This window comes from Centroberyx affinis, unplaced genomic scaffold (assembly GCF_046629955.1).
Source record: "Centroberyx affinis isolate AG114_WGS23_722 - 3 ecotype Tasmania unplaced genomic scaffold, CSIRO-AGI_Caff_v1 ptg000693l_1, whole genome shotgun sequence".
Lineage (NCBI taxonomy): Eukaryota > Metazoa > Chordata > Actinopteri > Beryciformes > Berycidae > Centroberyx > Centroberyx affinis.
The window spans coordinates 275,001-293,290 of record NW_027279313.1 but is presented as its reverse complement, the minus strand read 5'-3'; the positions used below and the strand labels follow the sequence as shown (position 1 = coordinate 293,290).

Here is an 18,290-nt window from a genome sequence, read left to right as displayed (position 1 = left end):
ATTGATCAATTACTAGAAATTTCAGGCAACCCCATTTGAATTCCATGCGACCCCAGGGTTGGGAAAGCCTGCTTTATAGTATGATGATGTTCCACTCCGAAGTTGGTTTTGGTTCTGTTTTTTAGTAGCATACTGTACTAGACTTTGTGTTTCTACAAGATTACGGGGTTTGCATGGTTTCATATGTAGTGTGTGATCATATACAGGGTGTGATCTCCAAATTCACCTTGTCATCAAGGGTGTGCGCCTCTATACCATAATATGTAAAAACTCTGCAAATGCCATTCATTAAGTGTGTGACGTCCAGTCTTTTCACGGTCTACTGAGTCATGTAGACTGGAGTGTCCTCAGTGTTAGTGCACTTGACTATCGCTAGTGAGAGCTTCAGGGTCCCCAAGCACTAGTGTGTATGGCACACCAGGTTATTTCTAGGAAAAGTAGCCGGTGGAATGGCAAGTCCTGGAACAAAAGGGGGAAAAAAAAAGAGAGAGAAAAGCAGAGGAGTGGCGGATAAAGCTTTGAGTGTCCACTTTTAGACTTTTGAAATGTCTGTGTGGAAAGCGGAGGCAGGGTCAAGCGTGGGTCGGGAGGCGGAGGCGATGACAAAGACTATTGTGAATGTATTGAATTCATGAAATGATGGAGGTGATCTTGACTACAGTCTTTACAATGAAAAAAAAAAGTAGCACATAAAAGGCATTTAATGGACACTCTTATCCAAAGTGCCTTGCAGTACTGTGAGTGCATATATTTTCAGCAAGGGCAACCCAAGTGGGAATGGAACCCCTTTACAGTACCTTAGCAGTGGGAGTGCTCTTTGGCTGTAGGGGTCAAAGGTCAGCAGCACATGAACACTCACCGTTGTCATTGATTGTTTATTTAGTATTGATTTCTGCATTTCTGTACTGCTGTACTGCACTTGTCTGCCTGTTCATGTGTTGTAGCTTCTGTATCTTAACTTCTCTGGGTTTTTGATGGATAGACAGCTTGCGATGCAAAACATGAGAAATCTGACAATAACAGTAACAGTAACTGCACCGCCACCGTCATATCAGCAGTTTTGTGTTGCCATGGCGTTTGTCTCCCCACCTCCCACTATCTGTCGCTCTCATTCACTCTGTGTTTCTGTCCTCTTCTGTTGTTATCTTGGTTCTCTCTGTATCTTCACCTGCTTCATTCTTTATTTCTGTTTTTCTGCCTTTGTCTTTATTCGTTCTGTCACTATTTTGTCTCTCTATATCTCTAATTGTATCACTTTTTCCTTCTCTCTCTGTCTTTCTGTCTGTCTCTTTCCTTCCTTCATTCATTCTGACGGTATCTTTGTCCATCTGTGTCTGCAGCCATATCAGTCTTTGTCTCTCCTTTCAGAGTTTTACTTACCATGCATCCTTAACCTTGCTCTCTGTCGATTTCTTTATCTTTCTGTCTCTCTCTCTCTCTCTCTCTCTCCCTCTCTCTCTCTCTCTGTTTCTCACGCCAGGATACGCTGTTGTTGTTACATGCTTTCTCCATCTGTTTCATGCCCCCTACTCCCAATCTCTTTCCTCTCCGAACAAAAACACAACAGTGAACATACTGCGCACATGGATACAAGCCATTAAGTACTTTTTTTTTTTACCATGCTCGGTTGGGTAATGATGCTCAGGATTGGTGTTGAATGGAGAAAGAACTGAAACAAGAACTGATGTGTGAAACTGAAATTACTTTCATCAGTTTGCATGAAATTGACACTTGTGAATGTGTATTCTTGAAAAGACTAGTTTATTTATACACAGATTGTTTGTCTTGCATTATACCAGAAAATAATGCTCCAAATTATTTAAGATTGTTACTTGCTCTATCGCTCATATTTTTGTTTTGTTTTGCTGCTAGCATGCCAGAGCAGGAGAACAAAACAAGCCCTATGGGAAATGTGTGTGATAAGAGGGGAAAGAATTGTATTCTTTCTCCTCTTATCAAAACAACTATCAATGATCTTTTGATGAAAAAATATCCAAAACAAAGTGTACTTGTGCATTATATATATACAGTGTAATACCCTTTATTTAAATCTCTGATAACAAGCTGAAGGAGAGACCCTCATTACAAAAAGCTGAATTACAAAAAACAAAACAAACATATCAATGAAAGCACCTGCATTAAAATCAGATTCATAATCAAATACTTGAAATACTCCAATACAACAATGTTATCAGAGTATCAGACTTCAATATACACTGTAATTCATTCCAGAGATGGCATTAAAGTTCAAAGCAGTCCTTCCCGATTTCCAAATAAACCCTTTAAAATAACTTCAAATGTTATTTCAAGTTGTTTCCGATATTTTTTTTCCCTGTGTTTTATCATTTTAGAATCAAACGTGTGATAGCTGGGCTGGTATCTGTATCAGCAACGTCTAAATTTGGTATCATGGCACCTCTAACGACACAGAGTTAACAAACACCTCACCTTTGTATCTCAAAAGTGGAAAATAGTCTCGAATTAATTAGGAAAAGCCGTGGTGCTTTATAGTGCTTACTGTTTATCAGTTGTGGGTTTAGTTTCCTTAGATTATCCACATATTAACTCTTCATCTCCTCTTTCTGGCACATGCAAGCACGCACAACACACACACACACACACACACACACACACACACACACACACACACACAGATGATTGGATATTTCTTGGGAGTCTGGAGCTGCATGTATCGAGGAGATTCTTAGATACCAGTAATCCTCCGTTGCAGTACATTCACACGGACACACACACACACACGCACGCACACACACACACACACACGCACACACACACAGAAATGGGGATCCCATGCTTGAATGCAGACTTTGTGACTAATGATTGTCTGAGGATAGCATTACAGCCAGGCCTCTTGGAAAGAGGAGAGAGAAGAGGAGAATAACACACAACAGAAGCAGAAAGGGAGGGAGAGAGAGAGAGAGGGAGAGAGAGAGAAAGTGTGTGTGTGAGAGAGAGAGAGAGAGAGAGAGGGAGAGAGAGAGAAAGTGTGTGTGTGTGAGAGAGAGAGAAGAAATGGGAAACTGGTAAGAGTGTTCATGCCAAGCACCTACTTGTAAAACGCGCTCAGCATTTTTTTCCCAAAACTTCTCTCTCTCTCTATCACATCTCTCTGTTTTTCGTGCCCTGCCTCCTCTCTCCACCCTTCTCTGTCTTTCTCTCCCTCTATCTCCCTCTCTTTCTGTCCTCAACTCTGGAGAATAGGCAATTACTGGTCCACAGTTGGGAAAGGCACTTGTAAATGATTGAGGGAGAGAGAGAGAAGGAGAGAGGGGAAAGAGAGAGAGGAGAGAAGGGAGAGAGGGGACAGGCTAATAAGATTCAGAAAGCTGAAAGTCTGCATTGTCACAGACTCTGTGACAGTGGGAGGCAGGAGGAGAGAAACAATCTCTCTCTCTCTCTTCTGCTCTCCTCTCTCCACTTTTTTCTTTCCATTTTTTCATTTCTCTCACTCTCATCACCCCCTCCCATCCCGAGGCCAAAGAACCGAACTCAATTATAAACTCAGAAATTCTCCCTGAAATTTGACCCTGACGCTACTGCTGCTGTCATTTAAGAAACCAGAATCCAGCCGCTGTATGCTCAAAATATGTGAGAATAGGAGTTCTGCTCTGATCCGGTCTGTCTCTTAAGCCGTCAGTGTGTAGTTTATATGGCCTGTGACCCCGGATCGACACAGCGATTCATAAGAGGAAGCGGTTTTTTTTTTACCTGTGTGGACTCAGACTTCAGGCACTGGAGAAGAGATTCTGTGCGAAACATTTATGGGGCTTCTCAAACGTTTTTATGTCAGATATGTAAAATTCTAATCAGATTTTCTCCCAAGAACCTCCGTATGGAACGATTTTTGTTATTGATTTGAGTTGCATAACTGTTCACACTGTGCACGCAGATATAACAGTGGTGAGAGTGAAACCCTTGATTACACACACTCAAATTTAAATTCAGATATGCTTTATTGGCATGACAGGAAAGAAACCTATGTTACCAAAGCAGTACAGTATATCAAATGAGGTAAGATTGCATCATTGACTAATAATTAATAATGAATCATCAGTGATCTAACAAATATCAGCAATCACAAACAATATAATCAAAAACCATTCAGTAACATTACTAGTTCAGGTCAACTTTGCAATTTACTTCAATTGATAGCAATATTGGACAGAGAAGAACTCTTTTGAAAGACTAAATAGACAGAAAGGGAACTTCACACTCTTATATAAGCTATTCTGTAATTGGAATAATTTAAATTCCAGTGACATTAAACTGTTTCTCATTTTGCTGCGGGGCCGTCTGGAACCCCCTCGAGGGCCCCTGGAGGGGTCCTCGGACCCCGCGTTGAGAACCGTGGATTTAAAGGAGAGAGAGGGAGAGTGATACAGAGAGAGATGTGGATGTGGCTTTACTGTAATGTTTCACTCTGCCTCGTTAGAGTTAGAGGGCCCTACAGTCTGCAATACGAGGAGAGAGAGAGAGAGCGAGAGAGAGAGAGAGAGAGAGAGAGAGAGAGAGAGAGAGAGAAACAGAAGAAGAGAACCTGAAATCTCAGAACGGATGCTGCATCACACCGAGCTCTCTGAACCGTCAGAAACATGAAGCGTTCCAATTTTTCTCCTATTTCTGTTTCCCTGTTGTAAAGTCTGACCCAGGCTGAGTCGGAGCCTCAAATAGGCCAGGTTGCTGTGTGTGTGTGTGTGCGTGTGTTTGTGTGTGTGTGTGTGTGTGTGTGTGTGGTGTGTTTAGAGTGTTTACTGCCTCAGGTCTGCTCTCAGTGTATTGTGTCGGTACATGTGCTGCTAGCCTAATAGCTCAGAGATTTGGTTCATTATTGTTGCGGAGGAAGTCTTTTTTTTGCCTGTGTGTGTGTGTGGGTGTGCATGCCCGTGTGTGTTGCAGATAAAGCAGTGATGTATCCCCCAAAGTGCAACGGGTGTCCCAGATAGAGCGATCAAGCGCTGTGATTATAATGTATTACTATAATATCGTTAGATAGATAAGCGTGTCATGTGTGTGTGTGTGTGTGTGTGTGTGTGTGATAATTGCACTGCTATCAACTCATCACACATTACAACTCTCATTTCTCATTCCCTCCCTCCACCAACATTAGTGCGCACACACACACACATGTTCTCTCTCTCTCTCTCTCTCTCTCCCTCCCTCTCTCTCTCTCACACCCACACACATGCAGACACACCCACACATGTACACACACATACACACTCTCTCTCTGCTCTCTCTCTAGCTTTCATGAACCGGGAATAGATTGAATCACTATTGTTTTATAGCAATCGGTGACAGAGAGTTGAAAACAGACATTTATTAATAATATGAAAATGTTGCAGATTATTAAAAAGATTTGGGCATCCCGTCTCCATGTTTGTACTGGTTTTTCATCAGCAGAATCTGAATCCTAGTTTCTATCCCTAAAGACAGCAGCTAGGTTTTAAACAAGCTTTATTCTTAACCCCAAAGACAGATCCAGAACATTAAATCTAGTTTTCCCCCTGAATTTACGTTCAAGAGAAATCCCTGAATTAACCCTGTAGAGAGATCAAGTGTTTAACTGTGAAGATTTAAGAGTATAAAGGCACTCCTTTCCTGCACAGCTTGATTTACTGTAATAAAGTGTGGCATTAAACACTGCTTTCACACAGGGCCACCCAGTTTTCCAGCTTTAAATCCAGTTCTTTGTGGCTCCAGAAAACCCAGTTTGTGACCCTACTGAGAGAACACATGGTGAGATGTTAGTTAGTTAGCCTCGTCTCCTGCAGGGACACAGTGTACTAAAAACACACAATGCTCTCATTGCCTTGCACTGGATTAAGGACTGCCCTAAATATAACATAATATAGGACTCACCAGTGGGTGATTTGTTCAAATTTAAAAGTGGGGAATGGTGGGCAACTTGTGGAAATTTATATTTAATATTTGGCTTTCCAGTGCCACTAAGAGGTAGAGCTCACTACCTCTTTATCTGGCTCTCAAAGGTTACCGCACTTGTTAATAAGAAGATAATAAAAACCAAAACACAATCACAAGGAGCGATTGCATCTAAAAATAGCTTTATTTTTGTTCTTTTTGTTATTGTTTATTTCTCTTGCGGTCTGAGCCCTAACTAAGAAGCGCTGCGAGACAAGCTAAAAAACACCATGTTCCAATTACTGTCTCATTAGAGAGAGAGAAAGAGGAAATGAGAGAGAGAGAGAGGGGGAAAGATGGAGCAGGGATGAGAGAGGGAAGAGAGAGAGAGGAGAGGAGAGAGAGGAGAGGAGGTGACTGGCAGGAGTGGCCAGCAGCGAGGGCCGTGGGACTATTTGCATTCAGCTCTTGTGGTATGATAAAGAGGTGTGTTATGAACATGTAACCTTGTTGGCATCGATCACGCTCCCCGCCTGCGCAGCGTTGATTGGTGGAGACCTCTCAACACATAGCTCATACGTCAATGCTAAGTGAATTATTAGCTCATATATGGGTGCTCCACATTCACATGTCGCTCTCTGCCTCTGCCTCTCTCTCTCTCTTTCCTCTGCACTGCAGGGCTCACAGATACTATATTCATGATACACGTATCATGCCACACAATCGATACATATTCTGTACTTCTGATCAGTGCAAATTAAATTATAGCTTATGGAGTCACAATCATCCAAATCACTTAAGTACGCACTCGTACGCATTTGTGGTGTCGGTGTTCGACAAGGACCCGTTCTGCAACATGCTGCCACTGTGCAACCGTTTTAATACACTGTAATAGAAGAGTTTCATTCCAAAACTAGATTTCCATCATTTGAAAAAATGCGACACCTACCCTAACAAAATGATTGATAACACACAATTGAAGCAAAATTATTGATCACACAAAATTAAAAGAAATTAGTACTTAGTAGCTACCTCCTGGGTTGTCAAAATGACACTTTTACCGACTGGTTCCTCTATATTTTAGAGATATTAAAAGATAAACTTACTACCAAAGCACATGTGATGATTTGGAAATTAACTCATCAACTGTTAACGCTGTATCCTACTCTACTATATAATGTAGCGCTCCCCCTGGTGTTGAAGAAGAGCATGCAATGATGGATGCATTTGGCATTTCAGTGTTGAGCTACAGCATGAACAGTCAGATCCTGGTTTGCTGAAATGAGGGTCATGGTTGCAGGGCTTTGGTCGGCTCCCAGATAGCAAGCTTGCTTGTATATTTTAATGATCCTGGCTTCCAGAAAGAGGGACTATATTTATCGTCTGGGCCAAAGATTTAAAGGGAACCCTCATTTTAAATGTGTGAAACCACAAACACATGCACACATGCTCTCACACTCTCTCTCTCTCTCTCTCTCTCTCTCTCTCTCTCTCTCTCTCTCAAATTCAAATTCAAATTCAAATTCAGATATTCTTTATTGGCATTACAGGAAAGACCAATGTCGCCAAAGCAATACAGTACATTGATTATGGATCAACATTTTCACATTAAAATCCCTTCCCCCTTGTATCAGTGTGTGTGTGTGTGTCTCTCTTTCTCTCTCTCTCTCTCTCTCTCTCTCTCTCTCTCTCTCTCTCTCTCTCTCTCTCTCTCTCTCTCTCTCTCTCTCTCTCTCTCTCTCTCTCCGTCTCTCCCTTTCTCTCTCTCTCTCTCTCTCCCGCTCCCACACACAGATCATTTGTGTTTGATCAGTCACTATTCAAATGAATGATGGATAGATTTATAGTGATATAACATATGGTGTGACTACACCACTGAGCAGCATAATTACCTTTCATGTTGTGTTTACACTGAGTCACATCAAAGTCTTTGTTTATTTTTTAGGAATATATGTTTTCCAAGCCCTGTGCATCTTATTAAATACTGCATTATGCAAAGCATATCCCTTGAAACCATTATTTTTGCACACATCGCTTTGATACACGTATTGCTTTGATGCTAAAAACTCTCTCTCTCTCTCTCTCTCTCTCTCTCTCTCTCTCTCTCTCTCTCTCTTTCTGTCCCTTCCTGCATCCCTCTCTCACTTCCTTTCTCCCTCCCTTTCTCTCACCTCCCCTTCCTCCTCATCTGTTTTTTTTTTTTTCACTTCTTTTCTTGCCCATTGTTTTCTCTGTTATCCTCTTCCTATTCCCTCCGTTTTGCCAACCCATCCCTCTTTCCATCGTTCCTCAGTGGGGCGTCTGCTGATCGAGTTCAGTTCCCAGATGACCATGGAACGAGTGCAGAAGGAAAACCCCAACGTGACGGAGGGGGGCCGCTACACGCCCCCCGACTGTCGGCCCAGATGGAAGGTCTGTATATGTTTGTCTGTATTTTACTGTTTTTAAATGAAATATATAAGCTCATACAGTTTGTTTTTGGGGCAGCACTATGGAATTGAGGTTAGAGAGGCCAGCCAGAAGTCAAAAGGTTGGCTGTTCAGTAGCCAACTACGATAAGTGGATGTGTTCCAGTCGTTCAGCTGAGTGGGGAGCTACACTTTGAATATTTGCTCGCTTAGGAGGGATTTGGGAAAAGAGATAAAGTGGCCTGTGTTAAAAAAAAAGCATGTTTCTTTGAAAATATAAAAGTAAAGAGCAGACAGTTCAGCATTAGGCCATCATCATTTTCAGATCACTTGATTGGTTTTCTTTGCTATTTTTGGTCACTGATCTGGTTCTGAGCACAAGTGATTTTGTTTATAGTTTATAAGAAAATTGCACAATATTTTTGCCTTGAGTATTGTGGCTAATCATTTCCACATTTTCCTTTCTTCCACAGTCCTTTCTTTCCTTTCTTTTGAGATCACTTGACATTCATTTGTTGTTTGGGCTTGTGAGAATCATCAGAGGGAAATTTGGTGGCAACCAGTATGGCATCTATCTTGCTAGCTAAAATGATCAACTGCAGTATATCAGCCATCTCAGCAATAGGTTTTAGGTTTAATGTAAGGAAAGACAGCTACTTACCTAGCCACCACACCACTGGCTAAAGTCAATTTTTCATCCAAAAACATTTTTCAGATATGTTATTCTTATGACCTTGGACAGTTACGAGCAACTCACTTAAGGCGAGATACAGGACAGCCTCAAGTCTGAGACTCAAATCTGCAGTGCCTCCTTTCTAGAGCTGCTCCATTCATAATGAATGAGAGCCCAACTTTGTGTACACTGTGACATTAACCGGGGGGGATTTTCCAGGGATATGATTTTCTGGTGCAGAACAGTTCACTCTAGGATGAAATAAAGCTCATTTGAGCATAATTACTCCAACAAACACTTCTTCAGAGTCCACAAAGACTTCCTCCCTTTCACGGTCAGTGTCAACGGAGCAGCTCCTGATAATGTGTCTTGATTGATTATTCTTACGTCGTCATTGTTTGTCATATTTACTAGTATTGATTTCATTATCCAGTTGGATGATTGTCCGACTGATAGAAATGGGGTAAGATCAGTGAATTATGTTTCACGATGTATCACCCACTGTAACTATCCCTGTTGTTTAGGTGGCCATTATCATCCCGTTCCGCCACAGGGACAACCACCTAAAATACTGGCTCCACTACCTCCACCCTATCCTCCGACGACAGAAGATCGACTATGGCATCTACATCATCAACCAGGTAGGTCAGCGGCGAGGACTGGAGTGTGGATGTAAGACCAGGTTTCCCTCCTAAATTCACACATAGAGGAATTATCATCTTGTCTTGGTCGCCAATCCTAAACTTGGAAATGATTGATTCTAATCTTTGCTTACAAGCTCTGCTTTTCTCAAGCTATGGGGTTGGGATGCAAAGTGGGCCACATGCCGCTCTGCTGATGAGCTCCCACGTGGCAAAAGTACTAATATATCCCAGGATGAGATAGTATGTTTGTTTTTTTTTCATTTGGGTCACAGACAGAAAAAGTGAAGACTTTGACTTCAACACCCCTGTTTCGGGATAGATCATAGGAATAATACCTAAGAGAGTGTTTCTTCAGTGTGATTATAGGTGCGACAGAAAGTGTCTGCTGTGCGTTGTACCTGTCGCATCATCATCAATATGCATAACCGCAGTAAATAATGTCCTCACAGGTTTTATGGCCTTTATACAAGTTACCAACACAGTAATGTCTACTGTCAAAACAGTTTTCTTTTACATAGATAAGAATAAAAACAGGAGAACCCTACAATCGCTTTCTAGCTCCCCTCAAGGGTTGGCATAACAACCAATAAGAGGCAGTTTCAACGTGCCTTTGACTAATCAGATGTAGATCGATTAGTTGAAACTTCCCTGTTGTAACACGACATGTAACATGACATGTATGGATAGATGTCCTGTTTTATTATTCTAGTGCTATGCCTTCAGTTTGGCATTTGTACAATATGTTGTTGTGTTATTGATTTGTATCCTTTTATTGTATGGAAACCCAGCAGCACTGTGTCAAGTCAAGTCACATTTTATTTGTATAGCACATTTCATACAAAAAGCAACACAATAATAGAATAAAATAAGAACATACACGTCATCATACATAAAAACATACACATGCACACATGCAGAGGGTATAGACAATTTAAAGTGCGTACAAATTCAAGTTAAACAGCAGCAGACAAAAAAGAGTGCAAAACAAATTTCCCCACGCAAAATGTATTTTGCGGAAGTATATTGTATCGTATCGTATTGCATTGTATTGTATCTTATCGTATCGTATAAGACTCTGCTATGACTCTGCCCTATGACATCCAGCTGAAGTACTGATGATGGCATCAGTAGTATCAGCCAGGTACATGGACACTTAGGCGGACCTGGGCCAGATAAGAAGCTGAATATAGATGTGGCCCTGCAGAAACCTTTCATCTCAAATTACAACGTGAACTAGATCTGTCAGCTTGTCTGTTAAAAATTGTAAACATGTTAAAAGAATAATTAGAATACTTTGGCCGTCATCAGGTATTTAATTCATCAATGTGCTGGAAAAATCAATTATGTTGGGCTGTTTAGAACGAGTCAATTTGCATATATCTTAAGCCCCGAGGCCATGCCTCCATTCCCCATACTTAACTAGTTCCTACTGTGCTTTTTCATTGGCTGGCTTTGCCTTTCTCTCCTTATTGAAATTGAAAAAAGAAAAAAAAAAAGAAAAAAATCATCCGCGGAGTACTGTACTCAATTCAGCATTGCACAAGAAGCTTCATTTTCTAAGCAATGTTGTGTTGGTGAGTATGAGAGCGTGTGTGAGTTTTCCACACCGCTTTGGGTGAGAGTTCTTCTTCTTTTACATTATGGGTAATGAGCTCTCCTTTCTGCCCTTTCTGTCCCCTGCGGGCCTCGCGCAGCGCCTTAATCACTCCCCCTGTGGAAAAGACCTTTGGTTCCGCATGCCCTGCTGTGCTCTGCTCTTGATATGGCTATGTTCCAGTCTCTCTCTCTCTCTCTCTCTCTCTCTCTCTCTCTCTCTCTCTCTCTCTCTCTCTCTCTCTCTCTCTCTCTCTCTCTCTCTCTCTCTCTCTCTCTCTCTCTCTCTCTCTCTCTCTGACACACGCACAAACACAAAACACACACACATGCTCCCTCTGAGCATCTCTGAGCCTTTCTCATCTCAAACGCAAAGCTATTAGCCAGGGTAAGGGTGTCTAGAACCGTAATAGCGGGCACAACATTTGGAGTATTTTTTCCAACAATCCAATCCTTTCCTTTCCTTTCCTTTCCTTTCCTTTCCTTCCCTTCCCACCTTTCATAATTATAAGCCCTCTATAAAACAGGAGCTGTGCCTCAACTCTCATATATTAGCAATTTCCATCACTGCTACAAGGCTGTAAATACCTTTACTTTATATTAGCTTTTATGTGGTTGCTTGGCAGGTTTTAGCACACGCCATGTTGCAACCTTGTGGGTTTTAATTTGATTTAGGCTTTGTGTTGCATGTTATGCCCTTTCTCTTTTTCACTTATTTCCCATCAGTGTCAAGTGTGTAGGCCTACTTTCTAAGCAGAAAGGGCATAAAGAGACTGACAGTGTAGTGAGACTGACAGTTGTGCAGCCTCTCAGATTTAATGACTAGATTTATAGTAACGAATTAATAATTTGATAGTTAATTGATCCCTGAAGGGAAATTCTCTTTACACATGCCTCCCTCCACAGTGAGTTCAGAGCGCAGGGTCGGCTGCAGAGCTGAAGCCCTGGAGCTGGAGGGGTTCAGTGTCTTGCTCAAGGACACTTCAGCAGGGCAGATGGCCGACACAGCAGCTTGAACCCAAGTCCTCCAGCTGAAGGACGTTCTCCCTGCTCACTAAACATCCCTTCTTGGAACCCCGGCTCTTCACAATCTTGAGTCTTCCCACCGTAGTGTTGCTCAAAAATTCCTTACACCTTCTGACACTGCAGGATCATTCGGTTTGACGGTTGACAGCCACGTCAAGAGAGCTCCAGCTGCATCTCCTACCTTCCTATTTCACATGTGCTTTGAATAGACACTGATCCAGTGCCTGGCATGTAATTATCAGAGAAACTATCAAAATTTACTCTATAATTTACTGTGGAGTTCAGAGAGGGCTCTGTTTGAAGTGGAAATTCCTCTTATCTTACCGAGGTAAGGTGTTTTCACCATTTGAACTCGGTGTGTGAGTTGCTAAAAAAGCAGACACTCTGCTAGTGCGGCCAGTTGTGTGTATGCATTGTGCAGCGGGGTTAATTTCTGGATTCTAAAGTAGTGACAAAGTTCTCTCTGTTTTTTGGATTACCTTTTGAACTCTCTGAGAGATTGTCAGCGTTTAAATAACAAAACCAGGGAGCGTAGTTCAGCTCCACTACAAGTAATAATGACTGCTGTGAACGAGATCCTCTTCATCTTCTACAACAGTGATAGACTACGGTTCACTGTTCCCAAAACGACTGACTCATCAGCAAAATGCTTAAGGCCAAATCTTGTGGTTGTCCCCTCTTATAATTTTGATTAAAAATTAAATACTAGTGTGTTAGGAAGTGCATCTCGAGGTTACATGTTATATTTTATATTCTGCAATTGCTCATCTCTTGTCATCAGTGTTTTGAATACATTTTTAACAGCATCATTTTGCAATTATCTCCTAATTAGATGAAACACTGTTTTGGAATCGGCAAGCCCAGGTTTCATATTATAAATGAGCTCTGGCCAAGCACTTCACTTTACATCAGTCATCTGAAAAGTTAAGTGGTTTGAAAGCCTTCTGCTGCCACGGGGTTTGGAGCCTGGATTTACAAACTATGCCAGCTTTCCTCTTGAGCTATACTGAAGTTTTTTGTGACCATTTGGTTGACATTGATCGTAGATCAGTCCTCTTATTTTTAGACGCTTGATGGATATGGCCCCAGATTAGCAAAGTGAAACTGCTGAAACTGCAGGGGCTCCCAGTCTTTTTACCCTGAGCTCTCCCTAACTCTCCCTTGAAAGAAATGTGCACGCTCCCCTATACCGCCTTAATTTAGACCGGGCCATGTGTTGTGTGTGCGCGCCCTTCAGACACATGTTGGCCATCAATTTTTACAGCAGATGGTATTTAAAAATATTTAATTAGCTTTGCATTTTGTCACAAGTTTTTGGTTTCTGCAATTCCTTTGCTTCAAATTCTCAGAGGCCTTGCTCCCGCCCCTTCGCACCCCCGCCGTCTCACACCTCGGCATTTTGGATTCCCTCCAGAGGGATCCAGGCAGACAGATCGACAGAGAAGCAGACAGGAAGGCACACTAGCACACAGTGAAGCAGGTAGAGGCACAAACGGGCCAGTCAAGCAGGCAGATGGAGAGGAACAGAATCAGGGCGACAGAGGTGGGATTTTGATGTGGTGAAGTCCTGATGCATCTGACACGATGGGCATTTAAAGCTTTACACCCGGCGTGTCTTTCCGAAAGGACGGCGGAGAGCACTTTTTCTATCGTGCTCGCTCAAGTGTTAAATGACTGGAAGTCTGGAACCTTTTAACACGAAGCCACAGGAGGGAGACTTGGGGTGGAGGTGAGGAGGGGGAGGGGTGGGTGATAATTTCCCCCCTCCAGTCCTATCCTTGCTAACAGATAATGGCTGTCATGTCCTCAGAGTCAAAACAGTCGTTTTCTGGAAAGAAGGGCCCCTTGGAGATAAAACATGCCCTTAGTCCTTACACCTACACCTCAGATACGTGGACACACACACACACACACACACACACACACAACTGAACAAGCATAGTACTATTTGCGCACACATGCACTTGCACGCCTGCAGACATACGCTCCTACAGATACATGCGCGCACACACACACACACACACACACACACACACACACAATGCGCACATTCACACTCCAGACTGAAGCAGCTACTGTTTTAGCTGTCTCATTCTGTCACTCCTTTGTATTTCTCATGGGTTTGAGCATGAAAATGTTTAAACAACCCTTTGTTCAATCATTCATTGTTGGGCTACACTCATTTACATTTAAATCACAGGCCGGGCCTTTAAATTGACTGAGACCTACAGTAACAGACAGCGCCGATAATGCATGTGAAAGTGTTTCCTCCTAGCTGCTCTTCTCATGCTCGCTCTGTCTGACTAAATAATATACTGCGGTTCTCAACCAGTGAGTCAAGATACTTGGGTGTGCCTTGAGATTTCATTTTTGCTCAACAAAAATATGTCAAACATCCAGATCAAACCTATATGAATTCTTTATCAAACAGAATGATCACATCTACTTTTACTTTTATTACACACCTTGGGCAGCTCATTGTGGTTGCCAGGTTATATAGTATGATATTAATTATGTGATAATTTATTGATCACCATTGGGAAATTCCATTTTCGGAGCACAGCCTCAGCTACTGAGGGCATCTGGAGTTGGGAAGCGTTCACTGTCTTCGTCAAGGACACTTCAGCAGGGCGGATGCTTGTGAACACGGGGGGCTGAAGGACGGTTTCCCTGCTCACTATGCCGCCCTGCTGCCGTCGCTCTGCCAACATGATGGGTCGTTTCCTCGAACTGTGCTGCTCGAATCACGTTGTCGGTCAACTACATTCCGTAGGTGGCGCAGAGGAGCGTCCGGAAAGTAACGGAGACCCTTGCTGTTCTGTCCCGCCGTTCTGTGTCCTCTCCGCCTGCCAAGGGCCCGGGCCAATGTTTGTTTGTTGGCCATCAGCTCATCATGTAAACTGGAGAAAAGCCCAGAGAGAGAAAGAGAAGGGGAAGAACAAAAGGAAGCGAGTGAGAAAAGGGAGGGAGAGAGAGAGGGGAAGGCGAGTGAGAGAAGCGAAGATGAAGAAAGAAGAGCCATCTGCTGTTATGATTACCGTGTGAGCTTAAGGTGAGGTGTGAGCAAAGCCCGGATATTGTTATTGACTTATAAAGGCTAATCCTCTACAGGTATAGGCAAAGTCTGCAGGGCAACAGCCATCCAATAGTCTGCTTGTTCTCATTTCCTCCCTAATGTCTGCTGGCCTCTGATGTTTGGTCCTTTCCTCAAGCATCCATCCACCCAGTGTTTATGCAGGGTACAAAGCGTTTACAACATGTGCATGGTACAAATTTCTCCCAAAAACGAAAAAAAAGAGGGTAAATTCAACTTACTCTTTCTTCAAAATGGCATTTTTGTGGCATTTTTATAGCAGCGGGAGAAAATGACGGGGGGAAACAAAAACGGGAGGCAGGATGAAATGCGACATACTGTAGGATGACATCTGGATTCAACACACACAACATTATGAGTTCATGCTATGCGCTTTGCTCTGCTAATCCACCAAGATATCAACCACCCCCTCTCCCCTTCTGTCACCTCTCCACTTCCTCCCCCCCTCACACTCTGACTCTTCGGTAGTTCCTCTGCATCTATTTTCCCAGGTTGTAGCGTACTGGGAGGAGAATCCAGCCAGCCTCTACTCTGCTTATTCGTATTCGTGCCTGCACTCCAGTCCCAGTGGTGTCCAGCACTGACTGGACAGTGAAGGATCAGGAGAGATTAAACTCTCTGTGTGTTTCTGTCTGTATTTGTTTGGGCTTTATGGTGAAGGTCACATAAAGGCGGACAAGTCAGTTCAATGACCCAGGAACGGTCAGAGCGGCAGCCAACTTGTGTGTGTTTGCTTGTGTGTGTGTGTGTGTGTGTGTGTGTGTGTGTGTGTGAGAGAGAGAGAGAGAGAGAGGATTGAAGTCGACTGCCAACACACCTGTGGAAATCGTGGCATACACCTCTGCCCTTGACCGATTGGCAAAACTTTTTCCTTTCTCAGGCAGTTCATTGGCCTTAATACTAGTTGTCACAATAACCAAAATTTCAGTACTGCTTCAATAGCGTTGCGAAATGCTGAATTCAATATTGCATTTTTTTAAAAGCTCAGTACTTTTGTACTGCAAGCTGAAATTCAATTTCAGCGTCACCTCCAGAGTGCAGATTTAAAAGAAGAAGAAGATGAAGAAGAAGAAGTAGAAGGATTGGAACAGACACAGCCGCAGTTTGGCTCTTGACACTGGACTGCAGCAGCTGAAAATGTGGCAACAGCATCAAACAGTTCACCATGTCCTGAACTGAATCCCAGTCCGCCTAAACTGGTTCACAAAAGTAGTGCCAGGAACGGAAAAAAACAAAGACGGACACCCAACCAACATATCAAAAGGCCTGTGCAGAAGTTGCTACAAAGCTGTCCAAGTCAAGTTTGCCGTAGCATTGCAGTGGTATCAAATTTTTAGGTATTAAACTTATTATTGGTATTGAAGTCAAAACTCTGGTATTATGACAATGCCACTTAATACAACACAGTCTAAACAGTCAATTTTGTGAAATGAACACAAACTCTGAAACTTAGATTACATGTTGTGGACACAAATTATGCGAATATTATGTTCCTCCACCATGAAAGAATTATGGAACAATGGCATGAATTGGACACATGATTGTCACGTAAAAAGGTTAGGCAACAGTTAAGTTTAGGCAACTAAAACAATTTGGTTAAGGTTAGGATTAAGGTAAGTGTTAGGTTTTTATTTTAATTTTAAGACATTTTAGGAGACCAGGCTCACAACCAACAAACCATACTAAAGCACCAAAAACGCCACAAGTGGTGCCCCATCTGCTCTCCTTGGCTCTCAGCATTTTGGAATAGATCCACAACAGTCCATTGCTCCTCACCTTTTTTGTTTTGAAGCTTGAAAGCCATAGTTCTTTATTCCAGATGAGAATCCAACACTAGAGAAGAGGTGTTTGCTACCGGATCAATGCTATCACACTGGAACAATTAGTGTGCAATGCTATGGCAGTGCAAGATAAAGAAATAACAAACCTTGGCCCACTTGGATAAGGACCGTACCATGTGCTTGAGACATTGTGGGTTTGAATCAGACCCAATGCATGTGGATCCTGTCCATTCAGAGCATAGCAGGCTAGTCACGGTTCCTACATGTTTTCATTTCAAGATTTGATGCTTTTTCCAAACCTTCTTTGTCCAGATTCAAAGATTTGGGTCAGCGTTCAATATCATGTATACATGATACATGACTGTTAACTTGGCCATACAACTCTATAGCTGAAGATTATTCTTAACAATAACACAGTATCTGTAATGACAGTGGGACTACAACATAGTAAAATCTGTCACCATTACAGCAAACATGTTTTTTTTTTTCATTATTTTCCAGCTTACCTTTGTGCAATTCTGCCCAAGGTTTCTTCCATTTTTTTCCTCTTATAATGTTTTTCTTGAAATCTTTTCCCTGTCTTCACTGAGGGTAAATAGTCTATTACATCATTTTGTTTTGTGATTGATTGTTGATTAGTTAGATCTAAGTAGGCTCATTCTCTGTAAAGTCCTTTGAGACATGCTGTGTGATGAAGGACTGTATAAATTTACTTGACTCGGAAATTCTGAAACTCGACCTGGAAATTATTCTAGACTTTTTCAGACCTTGCAGACCTGCGTAGGAACACCAGCGAGTGTGAATAAGGAGAGGAGATTATATAAGGAGCATGCCACATGGTGCATAATATTAGTACCGGAAGAAATGTGTGTGTACAATATAGTTTCTTATATAAAGTGAGAGTGAGATCCATGGCACTCTTTATCTTTGGTTGGTATTAGCTATTTTTTATTCAGGTGATAGACTGAACAAAGCCTATTTAATTATAACATTCATTATTTTCTTATCTGCTTGGAAAGGGTGCAGGTCTGGGGAAGATACGCAGACATAAACCTCTTAGAGTAAAGAAAAGGCTACGCCCCGGCCTTCTCTCGCTTTCCGTCTATCTCTGTCTATCTATTCTCTCTCTTTTCCCCCCTCACTCTTCCCCAAGGATGGTGATGCACGTTCCATCTTCTACTACCACAAATC

At 42.3% G+C, this 18,290-nt stretch overlaps 1 protein-coding gene across 1 annotated transcript in view; it reads left to right on the top strand.

Moving 5' to 3' along the window:
* Positions 1-18,290, top strand: part of b4galt2 (UDP-Gal:betaGlcNAc beta 1,4- galactosyltransferase, polypeptide 2) — a 122,303-nt gene that overhangs the window by 40,818 nt on the left and 63,195 nt on the right. Inside the window, exons 2-3 of the mRNA XM_071519394.1 lie at positions 8,174-8,292; positions 9,486-9,602. Of these exons, the coding sequence (XP_071375495.1) occupies positions 8,174-8,292; positions 9,486-9,602 (236 nt within the window). The remainder of the gene's footprint in view (positions 1-8,173; positions 8,293-9,485; positions 9,603-18,290) is intronic.